The 27949-nt window shown below is 49.4% G+C and overlaps 2 protein-coding genes across 2 annotated transcripts in view; both read left to right on the forward strand.

The window, feature by feature from the left end:
* LOC307080171 (CUGBP Elav-like family member 2) overlaps positions 1 to 13014 on the forward strand; it is a 29288-nt gene extending 16274 nt beyond the window's left edge. Inside the window, exons 4-11 of the mRNA XM_079742803.1 lie at positions 931 to 1010; positions 2432 to 2593; positions 3100 to 3166; positions 4945 to 5076; positions 5977 to 6009; positions 6162 to 6335; positions 7505 to 7648; positions 8446 to 13014. Coding sequence (XP_079598929.1) covers positions 931 to 1010; positions 2432 to 2593; positions 3100 to 3166; positions 4945 to 5076; positions 5977 to 6009; positions 6162 to 6335; positions 7505 to 7648; positions 8446 to 8573 — 920 coding nt within the window. The 3' untranslated portion in view covers positions 8574 to 13014. The remainder of the gene's footprint in view (positions 1 to 930; positions 1011 to 2431; positions 2594 to 3099; positions 3167 to 4944; positions 5077 to 5976; positions 6010 to 6161; positions 6336 to 7504; positions 7649 to 8445) is intronic.
* A 1745-nt stretch (positions 13015 to 14759) lies between these two features.
* On the forward strand, positions 14760 to 27562 carry dhtkd1 (dehydrogenase E1 and transketolase domain containing 1). Its single transcript, XM_079743030.1, has 17 exons — positions 14760 to 14994; positions 15516 to 15668; positions 16160 to 16371; positions 16722 to 16916; positions 17577 to 17846; positions 18428 to 18599; positions 19139 to 19337; positions 20181 to 20493; positions 20760 to 20844; positions 21025 to 21164; positions 22158 to 22308; positions 23842 to 23948; positions 24356 to 24520; positions 24635 to 24717; positions 25778 to 25944; positions 26507 to 26592; positions 27407 to 27562. Exons 1-17 carry the CDS (start codon positions 14817 to 14819, stop codon positions 27527 to 27529), a joined length of 2799 nt encoding a protein of 932 aa, XP_079599156.1. The 5' UTR covers positions 14760 to 14816; the 3' UTR covers positions 27530 to 27562.
* Positions 27563 to 27949: the final 387 nt, after the last annotated feature.

Here is a 27949-nt window from a genome sequence, read left to right on the forward strand (position 1 = left end):
GGGTGGGAAATGGAGGGTGGGAGGTAGGAGGGGGCGGTGGCGGCGGCGCTGCTCTCGCCGCCCGGAACAATGGGCCGTTGCCGTGGCAACCGCTGGCTGCCGTGTTCCGTGGGCTCAGCTGGCTGGCAGGCAGCGAGCGAGTGGAGCTCTGAGCTCCGCTCGGCTCGGCTCAGCCTCCTCCGCCTCCCGCCCCCCGCCCCCCTCCCTCCATCACACACTCCACACTAGGCTAGAATTAGCTCCTCGCCGACGCCACCGCCACACTATCGCACACTCTCCATCTCCTTCTCTGCCTCCGCCACCGGACAGCCGGCCGCAGCGAGCATCTCTACCTAGAGACAGACAGAAACACAGCAGACTAGCGCACGTCCGCGGTGCGGGGTGAGGGCCGCTCCACAAAGAGCCTCCTTTCCCTCCTCCTCTTCTACTGCATATGATGTAACCGCAAAATATGAAGCCTACAAGAGCACCCATTGTTAATATGACGAGGAAATCACTCTCCCAGCCCATTCAAACAGCCTCTGTGTGTTATCTGTGTGTGTGTGTGTGTGTGTGTGTGTGTGTGTGTGTGTGTGTGTGTGTGTGTGTGTGTGATCTGTGTGTGTGTGTGTGTGTGTTTTACGTGTACATAATCACATTGTGTGAGCGCCCACGAGCCTTTTCTTAACGGGGGCGGTGATTAAATGTGTCTCACTGTGCTCTTCTCATGTGATGTGTGTTCTTCTCGTTGTGTTCTTCTTCTCCATGTGCTAACCAGGACCCTGGGCTCTGTGTGCTTGGGAGTCGCCATTCTCTGTACAATGTTGTTATTTGGGGTTCATAACGAGTTGTCCAAACCTTTTTGTCTTGTTTTGTTTTCTTCTTGTCTCTCCCCCCTCCAACCCTCCCTCCCTCCTCTCCCCTCTCCTATTGTCTCCCCCTCCCCTACAGGCTGTGCGTTTGTCACATTTGCTACCAGGTCAATGGCACAGAATGCAATCAAAACCATGCATCACTCTCAGACCATGGAGGTACTGTACCCCTGAGCACCTACTTCTCATATACCCCCTCCTCCCTCGTGCATCACGCTGCCCCCTTGTGTTGGAAACATGAACTGCGCCGCGATAGCGCCAGGCTGTCCATTCCCCGAGAAGAGCATGGGTCACTCAGAGTCTCTCCCCCGTCGGGCGTTAGAACGTTAGCTTTCTCGTGTGTGAAATGCTCGTTTTGAAAATACCCCGTCTAGCGGCGAATTCGGAGGAAAGACGGCGATGGCAGTGTCTTTTGCGTAGCCACCGGAGAAACACTAACCCCAGCCCCGCCCTGGCCCGCTACTAACCCACCGCCCCTCCTCAAAGTGAAAAGGGACAACCTCGTTGTATTTGGGTTATGGAAAACATTAGCCCAGCGCGCCCTACTTTAGTCCCGCAGTCGCCGGGGCCCGGTGCCTGTCCCTGCTCATCCAGCGCCGTGTCCCTCGCTCTCTCCTGCTCTCAGCAAATGGAGCAGGAGTAATCTGACAGCAAGCGGGTCAAGAGCGTCCCCAGAGAACCACCGGCCTGACTCTAATTAGGAGCCCCGGCCAAATATAACACTCATCTCCACAGATTTGAAAAGCAGGCCTCAGTGGCGGAGGCGGCACCCATTTTATTTTACTTATCCAGCCTCGCCCCCCCCCCCCCCCCCTTCCCGCCCCCATCGTTTGCCCTGCCGTGTCCCCGGCGATGCAGTGGGTGGTGCTCTTGCTGGTGGTGCAGAGGCCATCCCCCCTCCCCCCCCCCGTCCCCCCCCCCCCCGTCCAGCCTGGTCCCAGTGTGACTCTCCACTCACTAGACCCCCCCCCACACCCCTCCACCACCGCATGTCTGCGTGTGTCTGTCACGTTCCCGTACTATTGAGTTGTGTTCTTAGTGTTGTCCCGTTAATGTCGGTTCCATGTTTTTGTGTCTGCTGGCGTGTTCTTCTCGTGTATACTCCATCCCGACTTTCACCTCATCCGCTTGTGTGTTTGATTGTGGTTCTCTCTCTCTCTCTCTCTCTCTCTCTCTCTCTCTCTCTCTCTCTCTCTCTCTCTCTCTCTCTCTCTCTCTCTCTCTCTCTCTCTCTCTCTCTCTCTCTCTTTGCTGAGCCATACGCTTCCCTGTGCTGTTGGAATGCGGCCTGGCTCAGGCTCTGCATGACAGTCGTCCCTTGTGTCATCGTTCCTCCAGCTTGATTACAAACGCAGCCGACACGTTAACGATAACGGCGCAGAGTAAACCCTGCTCGTCTCCCGTCAGAGCAGATCGCTCCCCTTTTTTATGAATCTCATTTGTTAAGAGCAAGACCGCCCTCCTTCCCTCACCCATAGGACATGTGTCCATGCTTTAACCGAGCGCGGTTGTATTACGGTCGGTCGTGCGCGCGTGTGTGCGTGTGTAGTCTCTAACAGGCCTGTGCTTGCCGCCTGTAGGGCTGCACCTCTCCCATGGTGGTGAAGTTCGCCGACACTCAGCGGGATAAGGAGCAGCGGCGTCTGCAGCAGCAGCTGGCGCAGCAGATCCAGCAGCTCAACAGCGCCTCCACCTGGGGGAACCTAGCTGGCCTTGGTGGGCTCACGCCACAGTACCTGGCTGTAAGTGGAGGCCGTTTCCTCACCAACCCTCCTCACCTCCTGTCTCCCTTGATTCAGCGCATCGGTCGCCCCAATGCACCTCTTCACTTCAGGTCGTGTTCGTCCTTGGGCAGAGCTCTGTTTACGTCTACATTTAGGGCGACTCTCACATCCAAAGTGACTTACAATAAGTACATTTGTCAGTAGAAAGGGAAACAACAGTATATCTCTGTCGGTACAGTAAGGATGTTCATAGAACCAAGTGGCAAGCACTAACAATCACCAGGTTAACCCATTCCCCGTAAACAACAAAGATAGCTAGGAGAAGATGCTACGTGTGATGCTAAGCACTGTTTTTAAATGCCAGGACGTACGACATGCAATAACTGCGTACATTAAGTGCCAGGATGTACAACATACAATAAGTGTGTACGTTAAGTGCCAGGATGTACAACATAAAATAAGTGCATCAGAGGGGTTGTAGCAGAGCTCCGTCCTCATGTCTGCTCTCCTTCTCTCCTCCACAGTTGCTCCAGCAGGCCACATCTGCCGGGACCGCCCAGAACAGCTTCAGCGGCCTCCAGCGACTAGGAGGTAGGTTCTCTCGGCTCTCTCTCTCTCTCAGTTGTCAAGGCAACAGTCTCCTGTTTCCGAGCTTTGGCGTTATGAAGAACAGAATCGCGGGCCCAGCAGGCTCGGCGGTTGCCAGCTCGCGGTGCCGCCGGTAACAAGCTCGTCAACACAAGGCGTTGGTGTGACTTTCCCGGGGCTTTGCGCCCAACTCCGGGGGGAACGCCGGCTGCTCCGACGAGGCTTTATTTGATTAGTCCGCTCATGGAGTGGGAGAGTCTTGTAACCTGGAGGAAGAGGAGCGAGAGAGGGAGACGCCCTGCTTCTGCTGCTTTACAGCGATGCCTTCACGGTGTCGTCGCAAAGAGCTTAAACCTATTGTTCAAGCTCTGCTCCACGTTTTTAGACTCCTCCTTCTTTATGTTGAATAGAATTATTCTGTACGCACGTCTGAACGGGCACGGTTTGTACCCAGCTCGACGCGTGTCGGCGTGCGGAAGCAGCCCTCGTTAGTCCAGGTGATCAGCAGCGTGTGACAGAGGAGGCGAGGTGGAGGTCAGACGGTGTCCTGTTCTCCGTCGTTACGACAACAGCAGCAGCCTGAGGCCCCTACTCTCCCGAGATGGAAAGGGACTATTATTGCTGCTGTCGGCAGCGTGTGGGCAACATGCCCGGCTCAGGGACAATTGAAATATAGCAATTATCCACCCCCTCGCCTGCCCCACAACACAACCCTAGTTCGCTGTCAGTTGATACGGGGCTGCGGTGTGAAACCACGTGAGGCTGTGGCCTGAACCAGATCACCATGACGATAGCTGGTCCATGATGCACGACATGGCCCAGCCGGTCCATGAAGCCGACCGGCTGGTCCACGGTCCATCCACGACGCGGCTCAGCTGGTCCAGGACCAGGTCTAGTTGGTACATGCTCGTCCACGGAGCGCGACTGTTAGTGTTGAGTCATGTCCGTGGTCATCGGTAACGAGCCACGGAGCAGAATGGCAAGCCGCCCGCCCTTACAGCTATAACTGTTGTTGTCCGGTATCGACTCAGACGTGGATTATCCCCAATCAATACTGCAAACAAGCAAAGCATTTTAGGAATGCCTGTTTGTTAGACGACTGACAGTTGATCAATGCTCTGGTTGTGGACGTGGTCTACTGCCTTAGCAACGGGACGGGATAACGTCTCGGACGCGTTGAGGCACGGTACAGACGGAGGACGTGCAGAACTGCTCTCTGTATCTCGCAGAGTGCGTTCGCCGTGGCGGGTTTAACTGAGAATAAGGTACTTAAAGCAAACAATCTCTGGGATCTCGCTGCGATCCCAGTAAAAACCAAAAGCTCGTTAATTCTTAAACGTCCTCTAATTGCGGCGCTGCGTCAGACTCTGCCCCCCCCCCCCCCCCCCCCCCCCCCCCCCCCCCGTTTTGCTGCCTACCGCTCAACCGTCCTTCATTTATTTTATGAGTTTTTATAATCGCCCTAATAAAGACTTTACGAGGACCCCCTCCACCGGGTGTAAATATACATGGGCTCCGTCTGTCTGCGCTAAGCGTATGGTCACTGCGGTAACGGCCTGCTCCCCTCGTTAAGTGACAGATTGTCGTACCAGTTTCTTCCTCTCTCCCCCATCCCGTTCGGGTATTGGGGAGTCGGGGCTGAAGAGCTGTGTACTTGGACAGATGAGGGACGTGTGTGTGGTTGTGTGTAACTGGGTTGGCGTGTGTGTGTGTCTGTGTTTGTGTGTGTGTATGTGTGTATGTGTGTCTAACGTCAGTGTTCTTGTGCGTTCCCCCCCCAGCAGCCGGTGGGTTGGCCGGGACCGGAGCGGGCGCGGCCATGAACACCCTGGCCTCCCTGGGCACCCTGCAGGGCCTGACCGGCACCTCCATGGGCCTCAACAGCCTGAACGCCCTCACCAACAGTGTCACCGGTAAGCCCCGCCCCCTGAGGTCCAGAGGCCCCGCCCCCTTCGTTGTGAAGCCCGGCCCCTGAGGAGATCGTGAGGAGTCAGAGGGACATTTCAACCAGCTGGTGGCTTAACATGAGCCGGACCGATCTTTCACTACTGATCAATAATGATGTTGATGTCTCTAAACTCTCATTGTGTAGTTTATATATTCTACAAATATAAATGGTGTACAAGAATCGTACTTGTGACGCTCTGAAAGCTCTCCCCCCTCAGGCTTCCCAGTTAGCCACGGTAGTTTCACAATCAGCTTTTGGCTTCTGAAGTCCCCCCCCCCCCCTCCCTGCTGACTAGAGGAACAGAAACTGATACCGCCCTCCCAACAACTGTTGGCCCCTCCCTCCCTTCCTGTAAATAGCCAGGCAGTTGGTCTCTAACCCCCATAAAACTGAAACCAGAAGCATGCTGACGAGCTCACTTCCTCCCAGGATTTCCACTACTTCCTCCCTGATGCAACACTTAACTCCTCCCTGATGCAGCACCTGAACCTTAACTCCTCCCTGATGCAGCACCTGAACCTTAACTCCTCCCTGATGCAGCACCTGAACCTTAACTCCTGCCTGATGCAGAACCTGAACCTTAACTCCTCCCTGAGGCAACCATACCTTCGCCATTTTGATTTATCTTATGCAAACAGCCTGAGTATTTGCACAACACACATCCCTTTGTTATTAATTGATGGTGTGTGTGGATGTGGGTTGGAGTCTAAATGCTGGTGTGTGTCCAGGTATGGGGGTATTCATGCGGGTCTGTCCAGGTATGGGGGTATTAATGGTACCTAACGGGGCTCTTAATGTGTGTGTCAAGGTTTGGGGGCTCTGAACGGGTGTCTTAATCTTAATGTGTGTGTGTGTGTGTCCTCAGGTATGGGTGCCATGAACAGAGGTCTTAATGCAGGTGTGTGTGTGTGTCCAGCTATGGGGGGTCTTAATGCAAGTGTGTGTGTCCGGTTAGGGGGGGGGGGGGTCTTGATGTAAGTGTTTCTGTGTCTCTCCAGGTATGCGGGTCTCTGAACGGGGGTCTTTATCTTAATGTGTGTGTCTCCCCAGGTATGGGCGCCCTGAACGGGGGGCTGGCGGCCTCCATGGCCAACGGCTCGGCGGCCTCCATGGACGCGCTGACGCAGGCCTACTCGGGCATGCAGCAGTACACGGCCTCCGCCCTGCCCTCGCTCTACAGCCAGAGCCTGCTGCAGCAGAGCGCGGCCGGCAGCCAGAAGGAAGGTGTGTGTGGTAGGATAATGCATTTAATACATCCCTTTTATAATCACCACCACGAATGAATGCATGTTCAGATGTGTTAATGATAAAGATGTACAGATATGTCAATGATAAAAAGATATTGGTAATTGAAATGTATTGGTTTTTTGGGGTTGATTTGATAGTTAATACGATGGTAATTAAAGGATTTGGCCGGTGGGTTGACCAAGGGGTTAATCGGCGACGTTGTCTGTGTTTGAGATGTGAATCAGCCATCTTGTCAGTTACAGCTGACCCCCTCTGAGACTGAGGCAGGAGGGCTTTGTTAAAGGTCCAACTGCTCTCCTCTCTGGTCCCTGAGCAGACAGACCTGAGGGTAGTTAGTTTAAGGCCCTACAGGAGAGGCTCTCTTAGCTGCTCAGATCCTACTGGTGTTGGAGCAGAAACAGCCAGCCTAGGGAGCGGCTGAACATCCGTACTGGAGTCTAGTTGATGTTTATGGTCCATGGCGCGCCACCGACAGACTTCAGAACAAGTCGGCACTGCGACAGAGGGGAGGGGGCCAACGGAAACCTGGTCTGATTTACATCTCTCTAACCTGGGGTGAAATCCTTTAAAACATCAATCCGTATTTACATATTTTAATTTATAAAGATATTACATGTAGAATAGTTGTTGATTGTTGAATGTGTTTTGATTGTTGAATGTGTTTTTTTACACTTGTTGTGATTGTTTAACTTTCCAGTGATATGCTAGATTTGTAGTCCACTACTGTACAGTTTGCTAAAACATGCTTTAATAGTACCATGAGATATTATGATTTCTTAGCACCGATACGATGTGTATCGCGTATCTTAAAAAATGGCTAAACAATATGCCGATTTTTGTTGCTGCCTTTAGTAGCAACAAGTTTATTAGTTAGTTATTAGTTTATTAGTTTATTTTGTGTGCTTATTTTATTTATACTTTAATTTATACTACATTTAATTTATAATTCTATAGGTATAAAGTTTATGCTCAGGTTTTATAGGCCAGTTGTGTCTACCATGTTTTCATATGAAAGTGGCAGAACAAATAATAAAAATGAGTAAAGTATTTAGCTGAGCTCTCTGGCCCAGTGTGTGGGCCTGCCGTGAAGCATCTCGTCTCTCATTCGTGTCTCGGGCCCCTGTGCTTCCCTCCCCGCGCTGTAGGACCGGAGGGGGCCAACCTGTTCATCTACCACCTGCCCCAGGAGTTCGGGGACCAGGACATCCTGCAGATGTTCATGCCTTTCGGGAACGTGGTCTCTGCCAAAGTCTTCATCGACAAACAGACCAACCTGAGCAAGTGCTTCGGTAGGTCCCCCCCCTCCTCGGAGCTCACTCGTCCTTATTGAAAAGGACCCAGTGGACTCTTGCGTAACGTCCAGACCTGGTGAACAAGTTCACCTTCTATTTTAAATCATTTACATTCAGGGCTTTCAGCTGACGCTTTTATCCAAAGTGACTTACAATAAGTACATTGGTCAGAAGAAAGAGAAACCACAATATATCACTGTTGGTACAGTAAGGATGTTCATAGAACCAAGTGCCAAGCAATAACAATCGCTAGGTTACCTATTCCCTGTATACAACAGAGATGGCTAGGATAAGATGCTACACCATGCTGAGCACTGTTTTTAGCTTTTGTCACAAATATGACTATCTATGAACAATGCAATAATCAATGCAGCTTGCATTACAACACAATATGGAAGTATGTAAAAAAAATTCTATGTCATTAAAGAAAAAGCTGCTCTTGAATTAGAACGAGTTCTTGTGTCTGGCTGTGAGTTTGCGTGCATGCTATGCGTAGGCTGAATCGCAATCGTGTCAAGACAAATCAGATTGTCCAATACACACTGAAGATAAATTAAATAATTTAAAATCACTAAAATTATCCCTCTGGCGAACAAAATGTTGCAGCAGGCGAACAAATTATTATAATTTTTAAAAGTCTGATTGTTAATTTATCTGCATCGAGACGGAATCGTTCCAGAGAGAATCGCGATGCATCGAAGAATCGATTATTTTTCCCCACCCCCACCGTTAAACCCGGTACAGCACAACGACCCTATAGAGCGTGACACGCCTCCCTCCTCTTCCTCCTACAGGCTTCGTCAGCTATGACAACCCTGTGTCTGCGCAGGCCGCCATCCAGGCCATGAACGGCTTCCAGATCGGCATGAAGAGGCTGAAGGTTCAACTGAAGCGCTCCAAGAACGACAGCAAGCCCTACTGATCCCCCCCCCCCCCCCTCCCCCTTTACCAACCCCCCCGCCCCTGCTTCCCCGTTAGCACTGCTAGGGTAAGTGCACCGACCACCCGGGCCCCCAGCGGCAGAGGCAGCGGGGGGGAGGGGGGCGGCCTCGTCTTTCTAAGTCTATTCTACTTTTTTTTATTTTTTTTTATGGTTGCCAATTCCCATGTGCCATTTTCGAAACGGTACCTTGTACGACATTGAGTTCCTCCATGTGTTTCTTTATTTTTTTGAAATGTTTCTCAAAGTGTTTTAATTTAAGTGGATATTTATGACGTTCGCTGGTTTTTCAAAAGGCACGCGTTTGTGTCCTTTTTTTGTAGTTTTAAAAGATTTACAGTTTTGACATTTTATTGCCATCACATTTCATCGCCTGCAGGGGGCGCTAGAGGGAAGGCGTGGCCCCAGTGTTTAGCCTCCCTGTATGTGGAAACCCGGTCATTGCTACCACCTTGGCTCGTTAGCCCAGCTCTGCTCTTGTCTGTCTCGCTAATGTCTCTGTAGCCACGCCCTGTTCAGTTAGGCCGCCTCCCCTTCCTTACAATTTCTTCCAATCATTCCACACACACACACACACACACACACACACACACACACACACACACACACACACACACACACACACACACACACACACACACACACACACACACACACACACACACACACCACACACACACACACAGGGAGGGCGGGTCCAGGCGGATCTCTTGGGTGCCAACGATATTATTTGCATGGGGGAGGGGAGAGGGAGGGGCTTCTATCATATGCGTTGGTGTTTTCGCTTCTTTTGAATATCCGTGTTGTCTGTTCGTCAAAGGGCTCAGGTCAGGGTGGGACACCCGACTCCTCCCTGTCGTCTGTTTGTAAGCTGTGAGTCATTGCTCTATGGTTCCTGTGCTGTGGCCCTAACTTCTCTCCCTCTCTCCCTCTGTCTCCTTCCTCTCGCTCTCTCTCTCGCTCTCTCTCTGTTCCTTCTGTCGTCTCTATCTTTTATGTTTTTCCTCCCTTTTAGAACAACTCTCCATGCCTGTTTGCCCATCATTAGCCTAGCATGCCTCCATGGTGTTGAACAGCCAAACCCTGGCCTCATCATCCCACCATTGTCTGTGGTGTCTCTCTCTTAAAGCCCGCCGACCAGTACCTGACCCCCTGACCCTATAGCTCAGTCTGATTTCTGCATGTATATTGCATTTCTTTTTGTTTTTTCTTAAAAATGTGACGGGTGGTAGGGTGATGAAGAAAATCAATGTGAAAACGTACCTACTCTCAATTCATTTAAGAGATTTCTTTTTTGTAAATGTTTAAAAGCCTGTGGGATTTCGTTTTTTTTTTCTTTTTGTTTCTTTTTTGTTTTAAGAAATTAGCTTGGTTTTGATGTTGCTTTCAGTTTACCTCTCTCAGTAAAGTTAACTTGAAAGTTGAATACAGGGACTGGCACGAAGCTGTGCCATTTGGTGCCATTAGCAATATGTTGGCTTCTAAAACGAATGACCACTTTCCAACCCTTTGGAAGGTCAGACAGGGGCCCTCAGTGCTCTGTGATGGTTTCTAAATTTTGCGGGCAGTGTAAAGATTTCCACTAAGGCTGTTAAGATAAAATGTAATTTTTTTTTTTTTTGCTTTACATTTATTAAAAGAAAATCCAGTGCATTTGCTTTCTCCTCTTTCAGAGCTATCGATGGCACAATAAAAAGGTCCATTTGCTCTGGCGGGAGAAATGGCGACCTACACATGAGTCAACTTTTTTAGAACTGATTCACAAATAGACAATCTGTGGTTTAAATGCACACTTAGATTACCTATATTTTATACCATTGAATCTAGAGAAGTTTAACTAACAGGAACCCAGACCAACGCGGGTTTCTGTCATCCGTGACCGCGTTCTTCAGTTCATGAAGTTTTTAAAGAGGACGAAATTAGTTCGCTCGAATCCAAACAGCCTTCTGAGTGTCGTTTCTTAGTAGAGCAACACTCGAGTTTGGGTGACAAAAGAATCCTCTGCATTCATTTTCTATTTCGCCCTCTTAGGGGGGGGGGAAATAACTTATACTTGGTATGGAAGGGTCCCAACTCAAACATGTCGTTTTTTTTCCCCATTCATTAAAAAAAGGTCACATTTTGTGTAAAATTTCTGTGGTACGTCTTGACAAGTTTCGGTGAATTTCCTTGTTAATTTCATTTTTAATCGATGTTACCTTTTTTGATTTAATGTGGATGTCTCAGATTTAAGATGATTTAATATGTAATAACAGATGCCAGACATATTTTCAAGTGCCCATGTATCATTGTTTTTTTCTTTCTTCGTAATTTCTCGTGATGGTACCCAAATTTAACTCTCACCGTAACACGACACGTTCACACACACATTGCTGGATAGACGCAGTACGCTTTATAACGCACCACCACCACCACCACCCATGGGAGCCCCTGAACCACGCCTCAGACTCGAGGCCCCCCGCGGCCCTCTGCACATTTTTATATAAACACGCCCGACGTTGTCCGTTCTGAAGTGGCACGCTCTTTACGTTAATTAAGTTTGGTTTTCCCGGCAGCAGCAGCACCCAGAGTCAAAGAATCGCACCGCGGTCACCGGAACACTTTGGTTCACCAATGCATTCCATTTTAACACAAGGTTTACAAAGTAAAAGTCTTTATTAGGGTAGACGTGTCGGGCTGACCCTGGTAATTACAGCTGCACCACAATCGCCCACGAAGGGTTTCCAAATACCGCGTGCACCCCCGCCGCCGCGGCACTAGGAGAAAACAATTGTCGACTCAGGGTTTTTCTGTGTGTACCGATGTCACACCGATGGGATTAAAATACTAAATGCACAATTGTAATCATCTGACACGTTTTTCTGTTCTATCGTTTTTTTTTTCTTAGTTATTTAAAAATGATCCAAGATGGTACCAAAATTTTTAACGTTTTTTTTCGTTCGGAGCATCGCCAGAGTTAAGCACAAACATGGGAGAATCTTCCATTTCACTGTCGTATGGGCGGTGTGTCCCAGTTAAAAAAAAATACAAAGGTACCACGGATTTCACTTTTGAATATGGGTTTGTGCTTTTTGCAGCGTGGTTTTCTATCCAAATGCAATACAATACTCAAAGTGCCATATGTGTCTAAAAACTGCCTACACATTCTATTAGGCCTTGGTTGGAGAGTTCGCAGTTCTGACTTCTGAAGTCTGTTTATGCCAGTGTTATGAAGACTTGGTCCCAAGCTTGTGTTTTTGAGTTATTGATAAATGTGGATTGTGATGTACTACCCTTTTTTTTTTTTTTGAATGAATTTTGGTCAAAACGTATGTACATTCACAATAAACTACCCTAAACGTCTAACTGTCAAACCTTGTTGTGGGTGTAAAGAAAAGACAAAAAAACATTGTGCTGTTAACACTTCACCAAGCGACCACTGAACCAAAGCCGCACTAGTTGAGACGTAAAGAGGGTTTGGTTGGGTGGTCCGCGCTGGTGAAGTGCTGCCAGTAATGATACATGAACACAGTGTATTTACCACATCGTAAAGGTCAAAGGTCGAGACTCTTCAGGGGCTTCCATTGCAAACTGTCATCTCTGGACCCTTCCACCCACGTTGTGTTCCTGTCTTCATTCAAAGTGCTTTTCTTTCTATAGTAGTACAGTAGGTTTGCATCTATCGATATTGTCTGGTCCAAGGAAGTAAAAAAAAAAACAAAAAAAAAAACTAGCTTGCCCTGTTTAATTTCTTTTGTTCCGATATAGTCGTTAGGATTCTCATGGTTCACCAACAAGTTTCATAGGTGTTGTCTTGATAAAAGCCAAAAAGTGGGTGCATCTTGATGTGATCTGTACACATAAACTTTGTTTTATCAACTTTTTTTCAAATGGCTCGATTAAAGAAAAAAGAAAAACGAACACAAAAAAGAAAAAAATACGACAAAATGACAAATAGGATTTCCAATTTCTAATACTGGTTGTTCATATGTATTTTGTACCAGTGAAGCTTTTTATATTGGAAATTAAAGGAAAAAAAACTATCTTGGAAAAAAATGTGTCTGGCCTCTGACTGTGGCCCTGAGACCTGGCCTGGGGGTCGCCGTGGTGATCAAGATATTAATACACTATTCATTTCTCATGTTGGGGGTGGGGGGTAGGATGCTCTTAATCGTGGTAAGTTTCATGTTAGTATCGTGCTGTCCCACATGATTTAGCATTCAGCAGCAGGATTTAGTAAACTTGTGTTTAGTAAACTAATTGTCTTAGTTTGATTAGCAGGTAAACTATCTGTTTAAGTTTGGGCTTTTGCTTTTGAACCTGTCGTTTCTGTTCCTTCCCATATCGGAGTGTGTAGAAAGACTCAATGTTTTTTTGGTCAGTGTTAGTTCATGTGTGGTGTGTTTCTTTCTGCCTCTGTCTCAAATTAAACCATTTCCCCTAATATTGGATGTGTCTTTGTGTGTTGTGTGGTCCCGTTGTCCAGTGTTGTAAAGACATTTACAATCCTCCCCAGTGTGTCCTGTCTCCCTAACCTGTTTCTATCCATCGTGCTTCTTTGATTTGATTTGTTTGAGTGACGGCCGGCATGGGTAATTGGTAGGCATCATTAAGAGGTCCTCCAGGGACGGGGGGGGGGGGTCTGGTCTAGTCTATGTTCTCTAAAGAAGCATCTGTTGGGTCCACCAAGATCACTGCAGAGGGTAACCAAATATAATCAAGACCGCACACTAACACTCCACACTGGAATGCATTGCCACAGGTTGTTTCCATATTTTATGAGGAACTGGTTTACAGATTGGAATTGAATTGGGTTTAATTATTCAGCCACCTTCACAAAGCCTTATTTCTCTGAGCCTTATGCCTTCTCCTGTGCATTATGGCCTAAAGAGAAAGGTTGGTTAATGCCGATTTAATAAAAAACGATCAGTATACTCGCCTAAAGATATTTAATCTTTAGGCGATGGACCATTTTGGTACATTTAATGGACCAAAATGTGGACAGCCTACCTTCTATTCAGCCCTGGACATAAGATGCAATGAACCATCTAGTGATGGACGACGTACTTTTTAATATGTAGACAATCGTAGAAGGCTAAACATTACTTTGTATCAGTGTTGTGCATGAACACACGAGTACAGATTTGGACGGTAAAAACCACACGTCTTTATTCAAATTGTGCCCTCCGGGTCGAGGAAACAAGTCCAAACTTCATTGGCAAAGAATTTAAAAACACATCGCATTGAAGCATCCAGTCATACAACCAGTCTAGGGAAATTTACTTAATGACTTAATGACGATCATCACAAAAAGGGCAAGGCCTGGACCCAACAGCTGCGGAGTTCCTCCTGCCAATTGTAACTTTCGGCATTCTGTAAAGGCTCTCTGCAAAATGGGGGGGTCAGGGGTCACAGCCTTGGCTGAGCGCACTTGTTGCGTCACGGCTCCAATCTGGTCTACAATATGAACTCGCGTCAATCCAGACTTTATTCTGCGACCATCGTCTCCAGGTCGTGTGGGTCCAGATCAGAAGGATCAGTAATCAGTAGTCAATCATTAGTTGAGGACAGAAAGTAAGACTTGAAGATTAGCAACATGACGACAGCGTCCTCCTCTCAGCCAATGAGCTTGGGTTTCTCCGGCGCCTCCCATCTAGTTTGCGTGTCTGTGTGTGCGTGTGCGTGTGTGTGTGTGTGTGTGTAATGTTCCTGTAAGACCGAAGGCTGCAGCTTCAGGGCCGCACCCGTAGGACCGCATCTCTAGGACCCTCGCGACAGAGAGTTAATGTTTCCTAAGGAAAATATTAACCTTTACCTTTTTCTTAAGGTTAAGGTCTACATCAATAAATGTATAATCTCCTACGGTTACGTTTAATTCATAGGTTATATATGGTCACGTTTAGATATTAGAGATGGTTAAGTTTAGGTATTGGGTTACAGATGGTTAAGTTTTGGCTGAGGTATGTTTGGAGGTATGGTTAACTTTAATAAATATGTCAGCTACGTGTTGAGTTTAATCCATGGACCTGTTAAAGAAGGTTTAATCACGTTTTCAAGAATTATTGCGTTACTATCTGATGATTCGCCATCCTTGGCAAAACAAACTCGTGTCACGAGGGTCCTAGAACTGATGTCCTGTAGCTGCAGGCTCCTTTATCGCAGGACCGCCCCGCTCCAGTATGGCCGCCGTCCTGTAGTGTGCGCCGGGATCACAGACACCGGGAACCGTAGCGCCGATTCTGAACCATGTCGGCGCTACTTTTACTGAAGAACCTGCAATGCATGAGGAGGTCCTACCTGAGCGTTGGCCGGCAGTCGGTCGGACTTTATTACCACACTGATAAGGGGGTCTACGGCTACCGGCCCAGACGACTGGCCCAGGACGCGGAGCTTGAGAGGGGTCCGGGGTCTGCTCTGAACCAAGGTCAGTGAGGCATCGCTTTATGATAGGAGCCCCTCAACTCTGGATAAAGTTCATTAAGACATGACATCCTCTCTTTCTCGGATGGCAATGGGCTCTCCGGTGACAGTATGTGTTGTTATGCAACTTATACCAAATGGGGGTTCACTATGAGGCTGAATGGTGATCCCAATCAGAACCAGTCATTTATAAACCAAACCTTTGCTGTGCTTTATCTGCTGTTCGGATAGGGAAGTTACACCCATGTCATTATTTGAACTGGAAACTTGTCTGCAGTCCTGTCTGGTCAGGTCATTGGGGTGTTGTCGTGTTGACTATTGTTGAATAAGGCAATCAGCAGTAATTACACTACATTACATCCCACACTATAGCAGTGTAGTGTGTGCCGTTCGTTGACCCATCAAGGTAACCGGGCAACCATCATCCCACCAATCAATGCTTTGATTGTGTTTTGAGATGTCTGACGTCTTAATAAAACCCTGTGTCTGTTTGACTTATTTATTGTTCTATATTCTACCCCTCAGATCATGGTGTGGCCCGACTGGTTGAAGCATATCGAGCACATGGGCACAAGGCAGCTAAAATTAACCCCTTGCTACCCCAGCAGCCCGTGTTAGACAATGTCCCAGAGATAGAGCTGTTGATCGGGACGCTACAAGGACAGGTCAACACCTCAGGTAAACAAAGTCATTACACCTCCTTCTTCTGTTGTTCCTTCACCCATTTTAAAGTACTTTCCAGTTCTTTACTACTTTTATATATTATTATTGCATATTATCCTTGAATGTTGTTCTAAATTATGATTTATCATTTATGAGAAGCATATGTATCTCTATAAAGGCCTTCCTACATCATACAGTATCCACCCCTTTAAATAACATCATATTGGCGGCATGTGGCTCAGGAAATAGAGCGGGTTGGCTGGTAACCGGAAGGTTGCTAGTTCAAGCAAGACCCCTCACCCTGACTGCTCCCAGCGAGCTGGCTGTCACCTTGTGTGGTTGACTCCGCCGCCGGTGTGTGAATGTGTGCATGAATGGGTGAATGTGAGGCAATAATGTAAAGCGCTGTATAAATGTAGTCCATTTACCATTAACAAGATTAAATGTTATACATATTTGTATTATTATAATATATATATCTATAATATATGTCGACCTTCCCTCAGGACTCCGTCACTATGGGCGGGAGCAGGCCTCGGCGGAGGAGGTGGTGTCCTACCTGGACGGGGTCTACTGCGGCCCCATCTCCGTGGAGACCAGCCAGCTCAGCACGCTGGAGGAGAGGAAGTGGATGGCCGAGCGCTTTGAGGAGCTCCGACAGCACACCTTCTCCCCCGAGGAGAGGAGACGGCTGGCCACCATCATGCTACAGTCTCAGGTGAGGCCTGTCACTCAGGTTTGAGTGACAGGTAAGTGTTTGAGTGTAACACTTCTAGCCGGGGCTACGGGATAGCTTACCGCATAGCACTCTGGGAAATCTGTGATCACAATGATCTGCTATCACAATTGAGACAGCAGATCACAGATGTCCCAGATAGGTAGATTTCCCCTGATAGTTTATCGTGTTGTATTTGTTTGACGAAAATATGTCTGTCTTTATTTAAAAAAAAAAAAGATTTGAAAGATTGTGAAGGAAGATAAAAGTGATTGAAAACTATCTCAATACGCTAATATCTTCTACAGTTTACAAAACAATATCACAAACATTATGTTGTCTCCAAATTGCAGGAGTTCGACCATTTCCTGGCCACCAAGTTCGCCACGGTGAAGCGGTACGGTGGCGAGGGGGCAGAGAGCATGATGGGATTCTTCGACGAGCTCTTCCACCAGTCCGCCCACAGCGGAGTGACCGACGTCATCATCGGGATGCCCCACAGGGGGCGTCTGAACCTGCTCACCGGACTGCTGAAGTGCCCCCCCGAGGTCCGACCCCTCACTCTCTCACTCACTCACTCACTCACTCGTTCACTCTCTCACTCACTCCCTCCCTCACTCACTCTCTCGCAGTGAGTGGGAGGGGTTTAGGATGAGTGGGAGGAGTTCAGGGTGAGTGGGAGGGGTTTAGGGTGAGTGGGAGGAGTTCAGGGTGAGTGGGAGGGGTTTAGGATGAGTGGGAGGAGTTCAGGGTGAGTGGGAGGGGTTTAGGGTGAGTGGGAGGGGTTTTGGAGTGTCGATCGTACGATTAAAGATAAAGACAAAGTATACTTTAATGTCAAAAAATGAATCTTGCGCTGCAGTCACTGCATTACAAACTTGCATCATACCACATAAAATATACACAGAAGTAGACAATACAAACATGCTTCACTGCATCGTCCACAACAAAGACAATCACAAAAAACGTAGCTTCAGTTCAGCAGAATGTGCACAACACAGTGGGGGTAAAACTGTGCAAGAACAGCAATCAGGGCTACAATAGGCTAAGCCCAATAGATAAAATATATACTAGGTAACACAGTCATTTGTTACTGATTCATGTAAACAAAAAGAGAGGTATAGGCAGGCATCACATCCCCCCTCTAACCAACAGCAACGTTTCCTCACATTTCGGCTGCAAAGCTAACATCGAACCTCTCTCGGCAGCTGATGTTCCGGAAGATGCGGGGCCTGAGCGAGTTCCCCGAGGGCTCGCCCTCCATCGGCGACGTGCTGTCCCACCTGACCTCGTCGGTGCACCTGGAGCTGGGCGCGGCCCGGCCGCTGCACGTCACCATGCTGCCCAACCCCTCCCACCTGGAGGCCGTCAACCCTGTGACGCAGGGCAAGGCCCGGGCGCGGCAGCAGCTCCGCGGGGAGGGGGACTACTCCCTGGAGGACGGGGCCCGCCCGGGGGACCGTGTCATCTGCCTGCAGGTACGGCCTACCGCTAGCCCCACCCGGCTAGCCGCGGCTACCTGATAGCTTACCGTGGCGCACTCTGGGAAATCTTTTTTCACGATGATCTGCTAATTGCATTTGAGGCTGTTTTTCTTTGTGTTCGTTTGCCGAAAAAAATGTGTCTCTATTTTAGGAAAGATTTGAAAGAAGGCTGTTTGTGAAGAAAGATAGAAGTGGTGTGCGTGGTTTAAAAGGCCCTGAGCTGCTGTGTGATTGGATAGCCTAGTGGCAACGCGTTGTAGAACCATTAGACGCCTACAGATTGCACCGAGTAAGGCAGCAATCGAACTGGAAAGAATCACTACATGTTGCCCATCTACACCCCAGCTGCTGGTGTTTGCCTCGTTAGTTAAGAAATGTTAATTAAAATCACCCACAAGATATTGGAGATAAACTCTGTTTTAATTGGTTTATCATTTGGCAAGTGACCAAATGGCTTTAGTAACCAGCAGCGTATTTTTGAGTTTGGTCTCAAATCAACAAATTAACCCAAATCAGTGTCTTCAGACCACCTCTCAACCCGTTTAATTTATGAAGTCATCATTTCCTTCCCTCAGGTCCATGGCGATGGGTCCTTCCCCGGCCAGGGGATCGTCCCAGAGACCTTCACCATCTCAAGCCTCCCCCATTACAGAGTCGGTGGGAGCATCCACCTCATTGTGAACAACCAAGTGGGCTATACCACTCCGTCTGAGCGGGGGAGGTCCTCCCTGTACTGCTCTGATGTTGGTATGGGATTTTTATATTATTATGTTACTGGAGCTAAACCCCCTTTCTCTTGCTTGTTGTCGCCTCCATATGCATTTGATAGATGTACATTAGTTTGACACACACATCCATGTCCCGGTGGATCCGATTTGAATGATTCTTCTATAACTACTACTTGGTAGTTTGAGTAGTAATTTAGTCTACGCTTTTCTTCAAAGCGACAGTAGTTAAAAAACAAGATCATGGTTAAGCATCTCAAGAAGGTCTTGGCAGACTCTGGATTCGGGTCTCGAACCCAGAACCTTTTAGAAGGGAGTCAAACACCTTTATAACCCAACCGTCCTGCCCCTACAACTATACTTTGACCCACGATCCAAACCGTTCCCCCCTCCACTGCACTTGCCACTTGGTTCTATGAACATCCTTACTGTACCGACAGCGATATATTGTTGTTTCTCTTTCCTCTCACAAATGGACTTATTGTAAGTCGCTTTAGATAAAAGCGTCTGCTAAACGCCCTCAATGTTAATGTAATTGTGGCGTCTGTTTATCTCCCGTAGGTAAGATGGTGGACTGCGCGGTGATCCACGTGAACGGCGACTGTGCGGAGGAGGTGCTGCGCGCCACGCGTCTCGCCGTGGAGTACCAGCGGCGCTTCAGGAGGGATGTGATCCTGGACCTGCTCTGCTACCGGCAGTGGGGCCACAACGAGCTGGACGAGCCCTCCTTCACTAACCCCTCCATGTACCGCATCATCCGGTCAGTCCGCTGGGGGGCCGGGGGGTGATGTAGAACGGACGCTGGAGCGCAGGGGTGACGTAAAACTGACGGTGTAGACCGCGGGGAGCTGACTTAGAACTGACGGTGTAGACCGCGGGGAGCTGACTTAAAAGCGACGGTGTATACCGCGGGGAGCTGACTTAGAACTGACGGTGTAGACCGCGGGGAGCTGACTTAGAACTGACGGTGTAGACCGCGGGGAGCTGACTTAGAACTGACGGTGTAGACCACGGGGAGCTGACTTAGAGCTGACGGTGTAGACCGCGGGGAGCTGATTTAGAACTGACGGTGTAGACCGCGGGGAGCTGACTTAGAACTGACGGTGTAGACCGCGGGGAGCTGACTTAGAAGCGACGGTGTAGACTGCGGGGAGCTGACTTAGAACTGACAGTGTCGCAAGACAGAGACACGATTGGGTTGATTTTGAATATGAAGTTTAGAAAAAGTATTAAGCTTTTGTGACAAGACACATTAATCGTAAATGTTCAGCCCGCATAGAACGGACTAAACAGTTGTTTTACCTCATAAAATATCCATCTTTTCTCTACCATCCTCAAGAGTGTCTCCCCGTGTCGCTCAAAGCCGGCCCAAAGTTTAGCAAAGCTGTGAAAGCTACAGTCTAACCATATTTAATCTCTCTGTTAATACAGTACAGTATTACGAGTAGACTTGTCCAAATGCAATTCTGTGTGTGTGTGTGTGTGTGTTTGTGTGTGTGTGTGTGCACCATAATACACCAGACACACAGGTACCTCTCTTCCCCCCGTTTCTTGCAATTTACCCCAAAAAACAACAATAGCGAAAACTAACTCATCCCCCCAGCTCCAGGCACAGTGTCCCGGACTCCTACTCGGACCAGCTGATCTCTGAGGGCCTGATGACGGAGGCGGAGCGGGCAGAGATCAAGTCGGCGCACTACGCCCTGCTCAACGACAAGCTGGCCGCCACGCCGCAGTACAGCCCCGCCCCCTCCAACCTGCAGGGCCGCTGGGGGGGCCTGGAGGAGCCCGGGGCCCGCGTCTCCACCTGGGACACCGGGGTCCCCGCCCCCCTGCTGCAGTACGTGGGGGCCAAGTCGGTGGAGGTCCCGGAGCACATCGCACTGCACACGCACCTGGGGAAGACCCACGTCCAGGTACCCCCCCCCTGGTCACCCTCCACCCCCCACCCCCCAATGTGGTTGTGTGTGTGTGTGTGTGTGTGTGTGTGTGTGTGCGCGCGCCTGCGTGAAAGATGTGTAAGAGCCCCCTGTGTGCCTGTCTGCCGGTCACCTCCCTCAATGCTCCTCCCCGGTCACATGGGTCCAGGGGGGTTATTATATTATTATTATATTATTATATATATTATATTATTACTCTTAACTACCCTCTCTCGCACGTCTTTCACTTTGTGCTGTTTTAGGCTCGGCTGCAAAAGATCCAAGACGGCACCAAGCTGGACTGGTCCACAGCGGAGGCCATGGCCTTCGGCTCTCTCCTCTGCCAGGGTACGTTACCAGACAGACACACAGACACAGACAGCACACATGCACGCACACACGCACACACACATGTCAGCACTTACACATTGATTCATTAGTTCATGAGTCAATCAATGAATGAGTGGATTGATTGTTTAGAGTCCTATGAGTTGTTGTTCAGTTGGTTGTACTGCTGTTCCTCCCCAGGCTTCCACATCCGTATCAGCGGGCAGGACGTGGGCAGAGGAACCTTCAGCCAGAGGCACGCCATGATGGTGTGTCAGGACACCAACGACATGCACATCCCCCTCAACCACATCAGCCCCCAGCAGACCGGCTTCCTGGAGGTCCAGTACCCACACACACGCAGACACACACAGAGACAGACACACACACACACACAGAGAAAGACACACACGCACGCATACAGACACAGACAGAGACAGACACACACACACACACACACACACACACTCACACACACACACACACACACACTGCCTCCTCCTGGAGGTCCAGTACACGCACGCACAAACACAGAGACAGACACACACAAACACACACACCGCTTCTTCCTGGAGGCCCAGTACACGCACATGCACATGCACACAGAGACAGTGTGTGTGTGTTTAACAGCCCCCTGTGTGTGTGTGTGTGTGTGTGTAAGTGCGTAACAGCCCCCTGTGTGTGTGTGTGTAGGTGTGTAACAGCCCCCTGTGTGTGTGTGTGTAGGTTTGTAACAGCCCCCTGTGTGTGTGTGTGTGTGTGTAGGTGTGTAACAGCCCCCTGTGTGTGTGTGTGTGTGTGTGTGTGTGTAGGTGTGTAACAGCCCCCTGTGTGTGTGTGTGTGTGTGTGTGTGTGTGTGTGTAGGTGTGCAACAGCCCCCTGTGTGTGTGTGTGTGTGTGTGTGTGTGTGTGTGTGTGTGTGTGTGTGTGTGTGTGTGTTTGTGTAGGTGTGTAACAACCCCCTGTGTGTGTGTGTGTGTGTGTGTAGGTGTGTAACAGCCCCCTCTGTGTGTGTGTGTGTGTGTAGGTGTGTAACAACCCCCTGTGTGTGTGTGTGTGTGTGTGTGTGTAGGTGTGTAACAACCCCCTGTGTGTGTGTGTGTGTGTAGGTGTGTAACAGCCCCCTGTGTGTGTGTGTGTGTGTAGGTGTGTAACAACCCCCTGTGTGTGTGTGTGTGTAGGTGTGTAACAACCCCCTGTGTGTGTGTGTGTGTAGGTGTGTAACAACCCCCTGTGTGTGTGTGTGTGTAGGTGTGTAACAACCCCCTGTGTGTGTGTGTGTGTGTGTAGGTGTGTAACAGCCCCCTGTGTGTGTGTGTGTGTGTGTGTGTAGGTGTGTAACAGCCCCCTGTCGGAGGAGGCGGTGCTGGGCTTCGAGTACGGTATGAGCATCGCCCAGCCGCGCCTGCTGCCCATCTGGGAGGCCCAGTTCGGAGACTTCTTCAACGGGGCCCAGATCATCTTCGACACGTTCCTCTCCGGAGGTAAACCTGACTCTCCTTCCATGGGACAGATAAACCACACAAGTGAATGGTTAACGTTAAACAGGCGCTTTTCTAACCAGTGGCCACCCAAAGCGCCTATTACCTAACATTCACCCATCCACTCACAGCCAGTGTTAATTTTGTCCGCTATTTTAGATTTAGTCCTAGTCTTAGTCTTTAGACGAAAATGCTTATTAGTTTTAGTCACATTTTAGTCATTGTTTTCCTTCGTAGTCTAGTTTTAGTCTACCAAAAGTCCTTACATTTTAGTCAACTTTTAGTCAACTTTTAGTCAAAATGTTTTCTCTTTTTAAACTAATTCAATTAGGCTAACCCCTGATATATGGACACCTGCTAAGTACTTGCAGTCAAATAGAGTACTAAAGTGAAAACGTCACGTTGTCCTGGCAACTGGATTTTCTGTTCTAAACAACCGAACGAGAGATGGCGTTTTCCATTGCTTCCATGTGTTGTTTCTTTCAAAATTAAAATAAATCAATTTCAAGAGGTGAAAATCACTACCGATTGAAACATGTCGAGGCGTTCATGTATTCCCCTGGGGTATTAAAAGGAAAAGTTTGTAAACGTTATTTTAGTTTAGTTTTTTTTTTTATATGAAGACAATCTATTCTCAATATTACTTACATCATTGGTAAAGCAAACTCGCAAATCAATTCGCAAAAAAATCGTTCCTTTTCTATTAAAGGTTTGTGTGGCATAGGATTTCCCCGTCAATTTGGTTTGTGTAGAACCAAAAATCGGTTGCTATGGAAACGTGACGTCACACTTTAGTACTCGTAGTATTTTCAGCCTTCAAAACTAGAGCTGGCAAATTGTGAAAAATGCATTAAACTGTAATCAGAAAACGCGGTTATATGCTATAGACTCTAAAGTATCTGTGGTATAAAGGCTGGGACGAATTTCGAACATGTACAATGCATGACGTTAGCTCATAGCTGAGTGGACTATACCTCCCGTTGCCAAGTCGTAGCTAAGGTCCGTCCTATTTACTGGAGGAGTGAACATTGTTTCCGTTGCATAAGAAACTTACGGGAGGGTGATGATTGGAAAATATCATGCATTTTGAATGTCCAAATAGCACACCACTAACATTTTAGCCCTGTCTCGTCTCGTCAACGCAAACAAAACTTACATTTCGTCATAGTTTTTATCATCAAAGATCTATTTTTAGCTCGTCAACGTCTCGTCTTATTCATGGAAAAAGGGTTGTTGACAAACATTTTTCGTCATATTTTTCGTTTACGAAATGAACACTGCTCACAGCGGCAGAGTCAACCACGCAAGGCGACGGCCAGCTGGTCAGGAGCACTTAGGGAGAGGCGTCTCGCTCAGGGACACCTCGACACTCAGCTATGAGGAGCCAGGGATCGAACTAGCAACCCTCCGGTAACCAGCTAACCCGCTCTACCTCCTAGGGACGTAGCTCTGGACGTAGCTCTGGACGTAGCTCTGGGCGATGCTCTGCTGTGCTCCACCCTGCTGACCCGTTGTGCTCCACCCTTTCTCCCCCAGGCGAGGCCAAGTGGCTGCTGCAGAGCGGGATGGTGATCCTGCTGCCCCACGGCTACGACGGGGCCGGCCCCGAGCACTCCTCCTGTCGCATGGAGCGCTTCCTGCAGGTCTGCTCCACCCGAACACACCCTGAGACACAGCAGCACCTCCACCCACACACACCCTGAGACACAGCAGCACCTCCACCCACACACACCTTGAGACACAGCAGCACCTCCACCCACACACACCCTGAGATACAGCAGCACCTCCACCCACACACACCCTGAGACACAGCAGCACCTCCACCCGAACACACCTTGAGACACAGCAGCACCTCCACCCACACACACCCTGAGATACAGCACCTCCCCCCACACACACCCTGAGATACAGCCCCTCGAGCCCCAACACAATCCTTAAATACAGAGCCGCCTCCACCCTCAACACACCCCTCAGTTGAAGAGGCCCAACGTGGTCCACTCAAAGCTCTAGAACCAGCCTCTCTAACCGCCCCCACCTTCTCCTCTGTCAGATGTGCAACAGCTCGGAGGAGGGTGTGGACGGGGACAACGTCAACATGGCGGTGGTGCACCCCACCACGCCCGCCCAGTACTTCCACCTGCTGCGCCGCCAGATGGTCCGCAACTTCCGCAAGCCGCTGATCGTAGCGGGCCCCAAGATGCTGCTCCGCTTCTCGGTACGGCGCCGCCACTAAGAGGCTTGGCTAAGAGGAGCTAAGGCTCAGAGGATTTAAATGGCTAGTGTGTGTGTGTGTGTGTCCTTGTCCTTGTCCTTGTCCTCCCTCCCCCAGGGGGCGACCTCCAGCCTGGCGGAGCTGGGTCCCGGGACGTCCTTCAGACCCGTGCTGGGCGACGACTCGGCCTCCCCTGAAAGGTACTGAGACCTCAGCATGGCCTCTAGAGCCAGGCTCCTAGGGGCCAGGCTCTAGGGGCTCTAGAGCCTGGCCCCTAGAGCCTGACCCCTAGAGCCTGGCCTCTACAGCCCCTAGAGCCTGGCCCCTAGAGGCTCGCCCCTAGAGGCTTGGCCTCTACAGCCTGGCCCCAGAGCCTCTAGAGCCTGGCCTCTAGGGCCTGGTCCCTTAGAACCTCTAGAGCGTTTAGAGCCTGGCCTCTAGGGCCTGGTCCCTTAGAGCCTCTAGAGCAGGGGCCTCAAACTCAACTTACCTGGGGGCCGCCGGAGGTAGAGTCTGGGTCAGGCTGGGCCGCATCAATTATTCCACAGAAAAAAGGAGTACAACTGACCCAATCTAAGTTAATGATCGAGTTATAATTAGATCACGTTGGCTATGTAATCGCTGACAACAGGGGACATTTCATAGTGGTTGGTGGAAACCGGGACATTTTAGTGTCCTTTGGGACTGTCCCGGCAAAACGGGGACATCTGGTCACCCTATCACAAGTGATAAAAAAGTGTGGCAAGCCACTCAGCATATATGTGCGTTTGACAACAACGCGCGGGCCACACTAACACTAAACTTTGATGTCAAGTAGGGGACCACAAAGTATCATCCCGTGGGCCTCAATTGGCCCCCGGGCCGCGAGTTAAGAGACCCCTGCTCTAGAGCATTTAGAGCCTGGCCTCTAGGGCCTGGTCCCTTAGAGCCTCTAGAGCGTTTAGAGCCTGGCCTCTAGCCTGCTCAGCTACGTACTGTGGGCCCAAGACCTTCCTAACCGTGTCCCTCTGATTTCCAGAATGACTTGTGTGGCTTTAAAGGCTTCAAGTCAACTACACCAGTTTCACACTGCAATACGTCCTCTGTGCTGATCTCCATTTTATTCACTTAACAAAATTGAATTCTGGTCCAAATCAACCCCCTACTATCTCTGATGCATGACATCTCTGTATCTGATATCGATGGTCTCACGGTCGTAGATGTCCCGTCGTCATGGTAACTCATGTTTACTAACCGTCACGCTGCATGTGTTCCCGTCAGCGTCCACAAGGTGGTGCTGTGCTCAGGGAAGCACTACTACGCCCTGCTGAAGCAGAGGGAGGCGCTAGGAGCCAATCAGAGCACGGCGCTGGTCCGGGTGGAGGAGCTGTGCCCCTTCCCACTGGAGGCCCTGCAAACGGAGCTCCAGAGATACACCAATGCCACAGGTGGAGGAGGGAGGGAGGGAGGGAGGGAGGGAGGGAGGGAGAGAGAGAGAGAGAGAGAGAGAGAGAGAGAGAGAGAGAGAGAGAGAGAGAGAGAGAGAGAGAGAGAGAGAGAGAGAGAGAGAGAGAGAGAGAGAGAGAGAGAGAGAGAGAGAGAGAGAGAGATTATAATATCGGATATTTTAATACTTCATTGTAATCGACTATTGATATATTTGATAAATATAGATTCCACGGTGAGTAGGACAGACCAATCAGATGTCTAGCCTGGGTTAGGACCGACCAATCAGAAGTCTAGCCTGGGTTAGGGAGCCATGTTCAGTGAGTTGCTGTCTCAGAAGAGGAAGTCCTCTCACTACGGTTTCCTGTTCTGTGATCAGCCTAACGGCCGTGCTGCACACCGTTTGCACACGTGCAGAACAGATGTGCAGAACGCCATGTTCACCCTCACTCAGAAAGACGGCGACAGGAAACACCTGACGGATGTAGCAGCAGACGGGTGGTGGGGGTCAGGGATGGTGCAGCAGAGGGGTTGGTATTAACGTGCACTGCAATGCTCCCCCAGAGTTCGTGTGGAGCCAGGAGGAGCCTCAGAACATGGGCCCCTGGCCCTTCGTAGCCCCGCGCTTCGAGAGGCAGCTGGCCTGCAAGGTGAGCTCATCTCTGATGTCTGAGGAGATTACATCTACACTTACATTGAGGGCGTTCAGCAGACACTTTTATCCAAAGAGACTTTGGACAATAAGTACATGTGTCAGAAGAAAGAGGAACAACAATATATCTCTGTCGGTACAGTAAGGATGTTCATAGAAACAAGTGCCAAGCACTAACAATCACCAGGTTAACCCATTCCCCGTATACAACAAAGATAGCTAGGATGAGATGCTACACAATGCTTAGTTTTGCTGGAGCTGCTGTTCAGTATCACATACCCACCATTATTCAGTAGTGTCAGGGTGAAGAGAGACGTTAGGGTATCAAAAGCATTAGAAAATATATACATAAATACATAACAAGGTCGGCATGTGGCTCAGGAGGTAGAGCGGGTTGGCTGCTAACCGGAAGGTTGCTAATTCGAGTGTCGAGGTGTCCCTGAGCAGGACGCCTCACCCTGACTGCTCCTGACGAGCTGGCTGTCGCCTTGCATGGCTGTCTCCGCCGTCGGTGTGTGAATGTGTGCATGAATGGGTGAATGTGAGGCAGTATTGTAAAGGGCTTTGAGTGGCCACTGGTTAGAAAGGCGTGCGATAATGCAGTCCGTTTACCATTTACCATAAATACATGAATACTTAAAGTTAGAGACACATGTAGCATGAGTTGCCTGCCATTAGGGGGCGATATGCTACAATAGTTGTGCTCATCTTTCTAAATGCACTGAATAAATTCAACTTCTGTCGTTTATGTAATCTCATCCCTGCTAATCTTTACTCTCCCTTCCTTTCTGTCCGTCACGCCCCCGTCTCAGCTCCGATTGGTCAGCCGGCCGGCTCTCCCCGCCCCCGCGGTGGGCATCGGGGCGATTCACCAGCAGCAGCAGGAAGCCATCCTGACTGCCACCTTCTCCTCGGACGGCCAATCAGGGCACTAGGACCCACCCAACCGCTTAACTGTGAAGTACTACCGGGAGGAAGGGGGGGGGTGGAGAGAGAGAGAGAGAGCTAGGTTGGTGGGGGGAGAGAGTTAGGGTGGAGGTGAGAGGGAGATAGGCTAGGGGGGGGAAGTGGAGTAGTGTGTACTGTGTGGTTATTTGACCATTTTGTTTTTATAATATGTTGCATCACCATGAGGTCAAAGGTCATCCAAGCCTATATCAGTGTGTTGTTTACTGCAATGGAAGACATTTAAAGTGTCTGTGTTCATCTCTCAGCCGGTGGGGGGGGTCTGGTGTTTGAATCCGCCGGTGTTTAGTTGAACCAACCGACTCATCCATCAGCGCTCTGATCGTCACCTCAGAAGTACTCCTTTGCTTGTCACACAAGTGTCTCTCTTTAGAACTCGGCCTGAGGCC

Source organism: Pollachius pollachius (genome assembly GCF_949987615.1).
Source record: "Pollachius pollachius genome assembly, chromosome: 9".
In the NCBI taxonomy this organism is placed as follows: domain Eukaryota; kingdom Metazoa; phylum Chordata; class Actinopteri; order Gadiformes; family Gadidae; genus Pollachius; species Pollachius pollachius.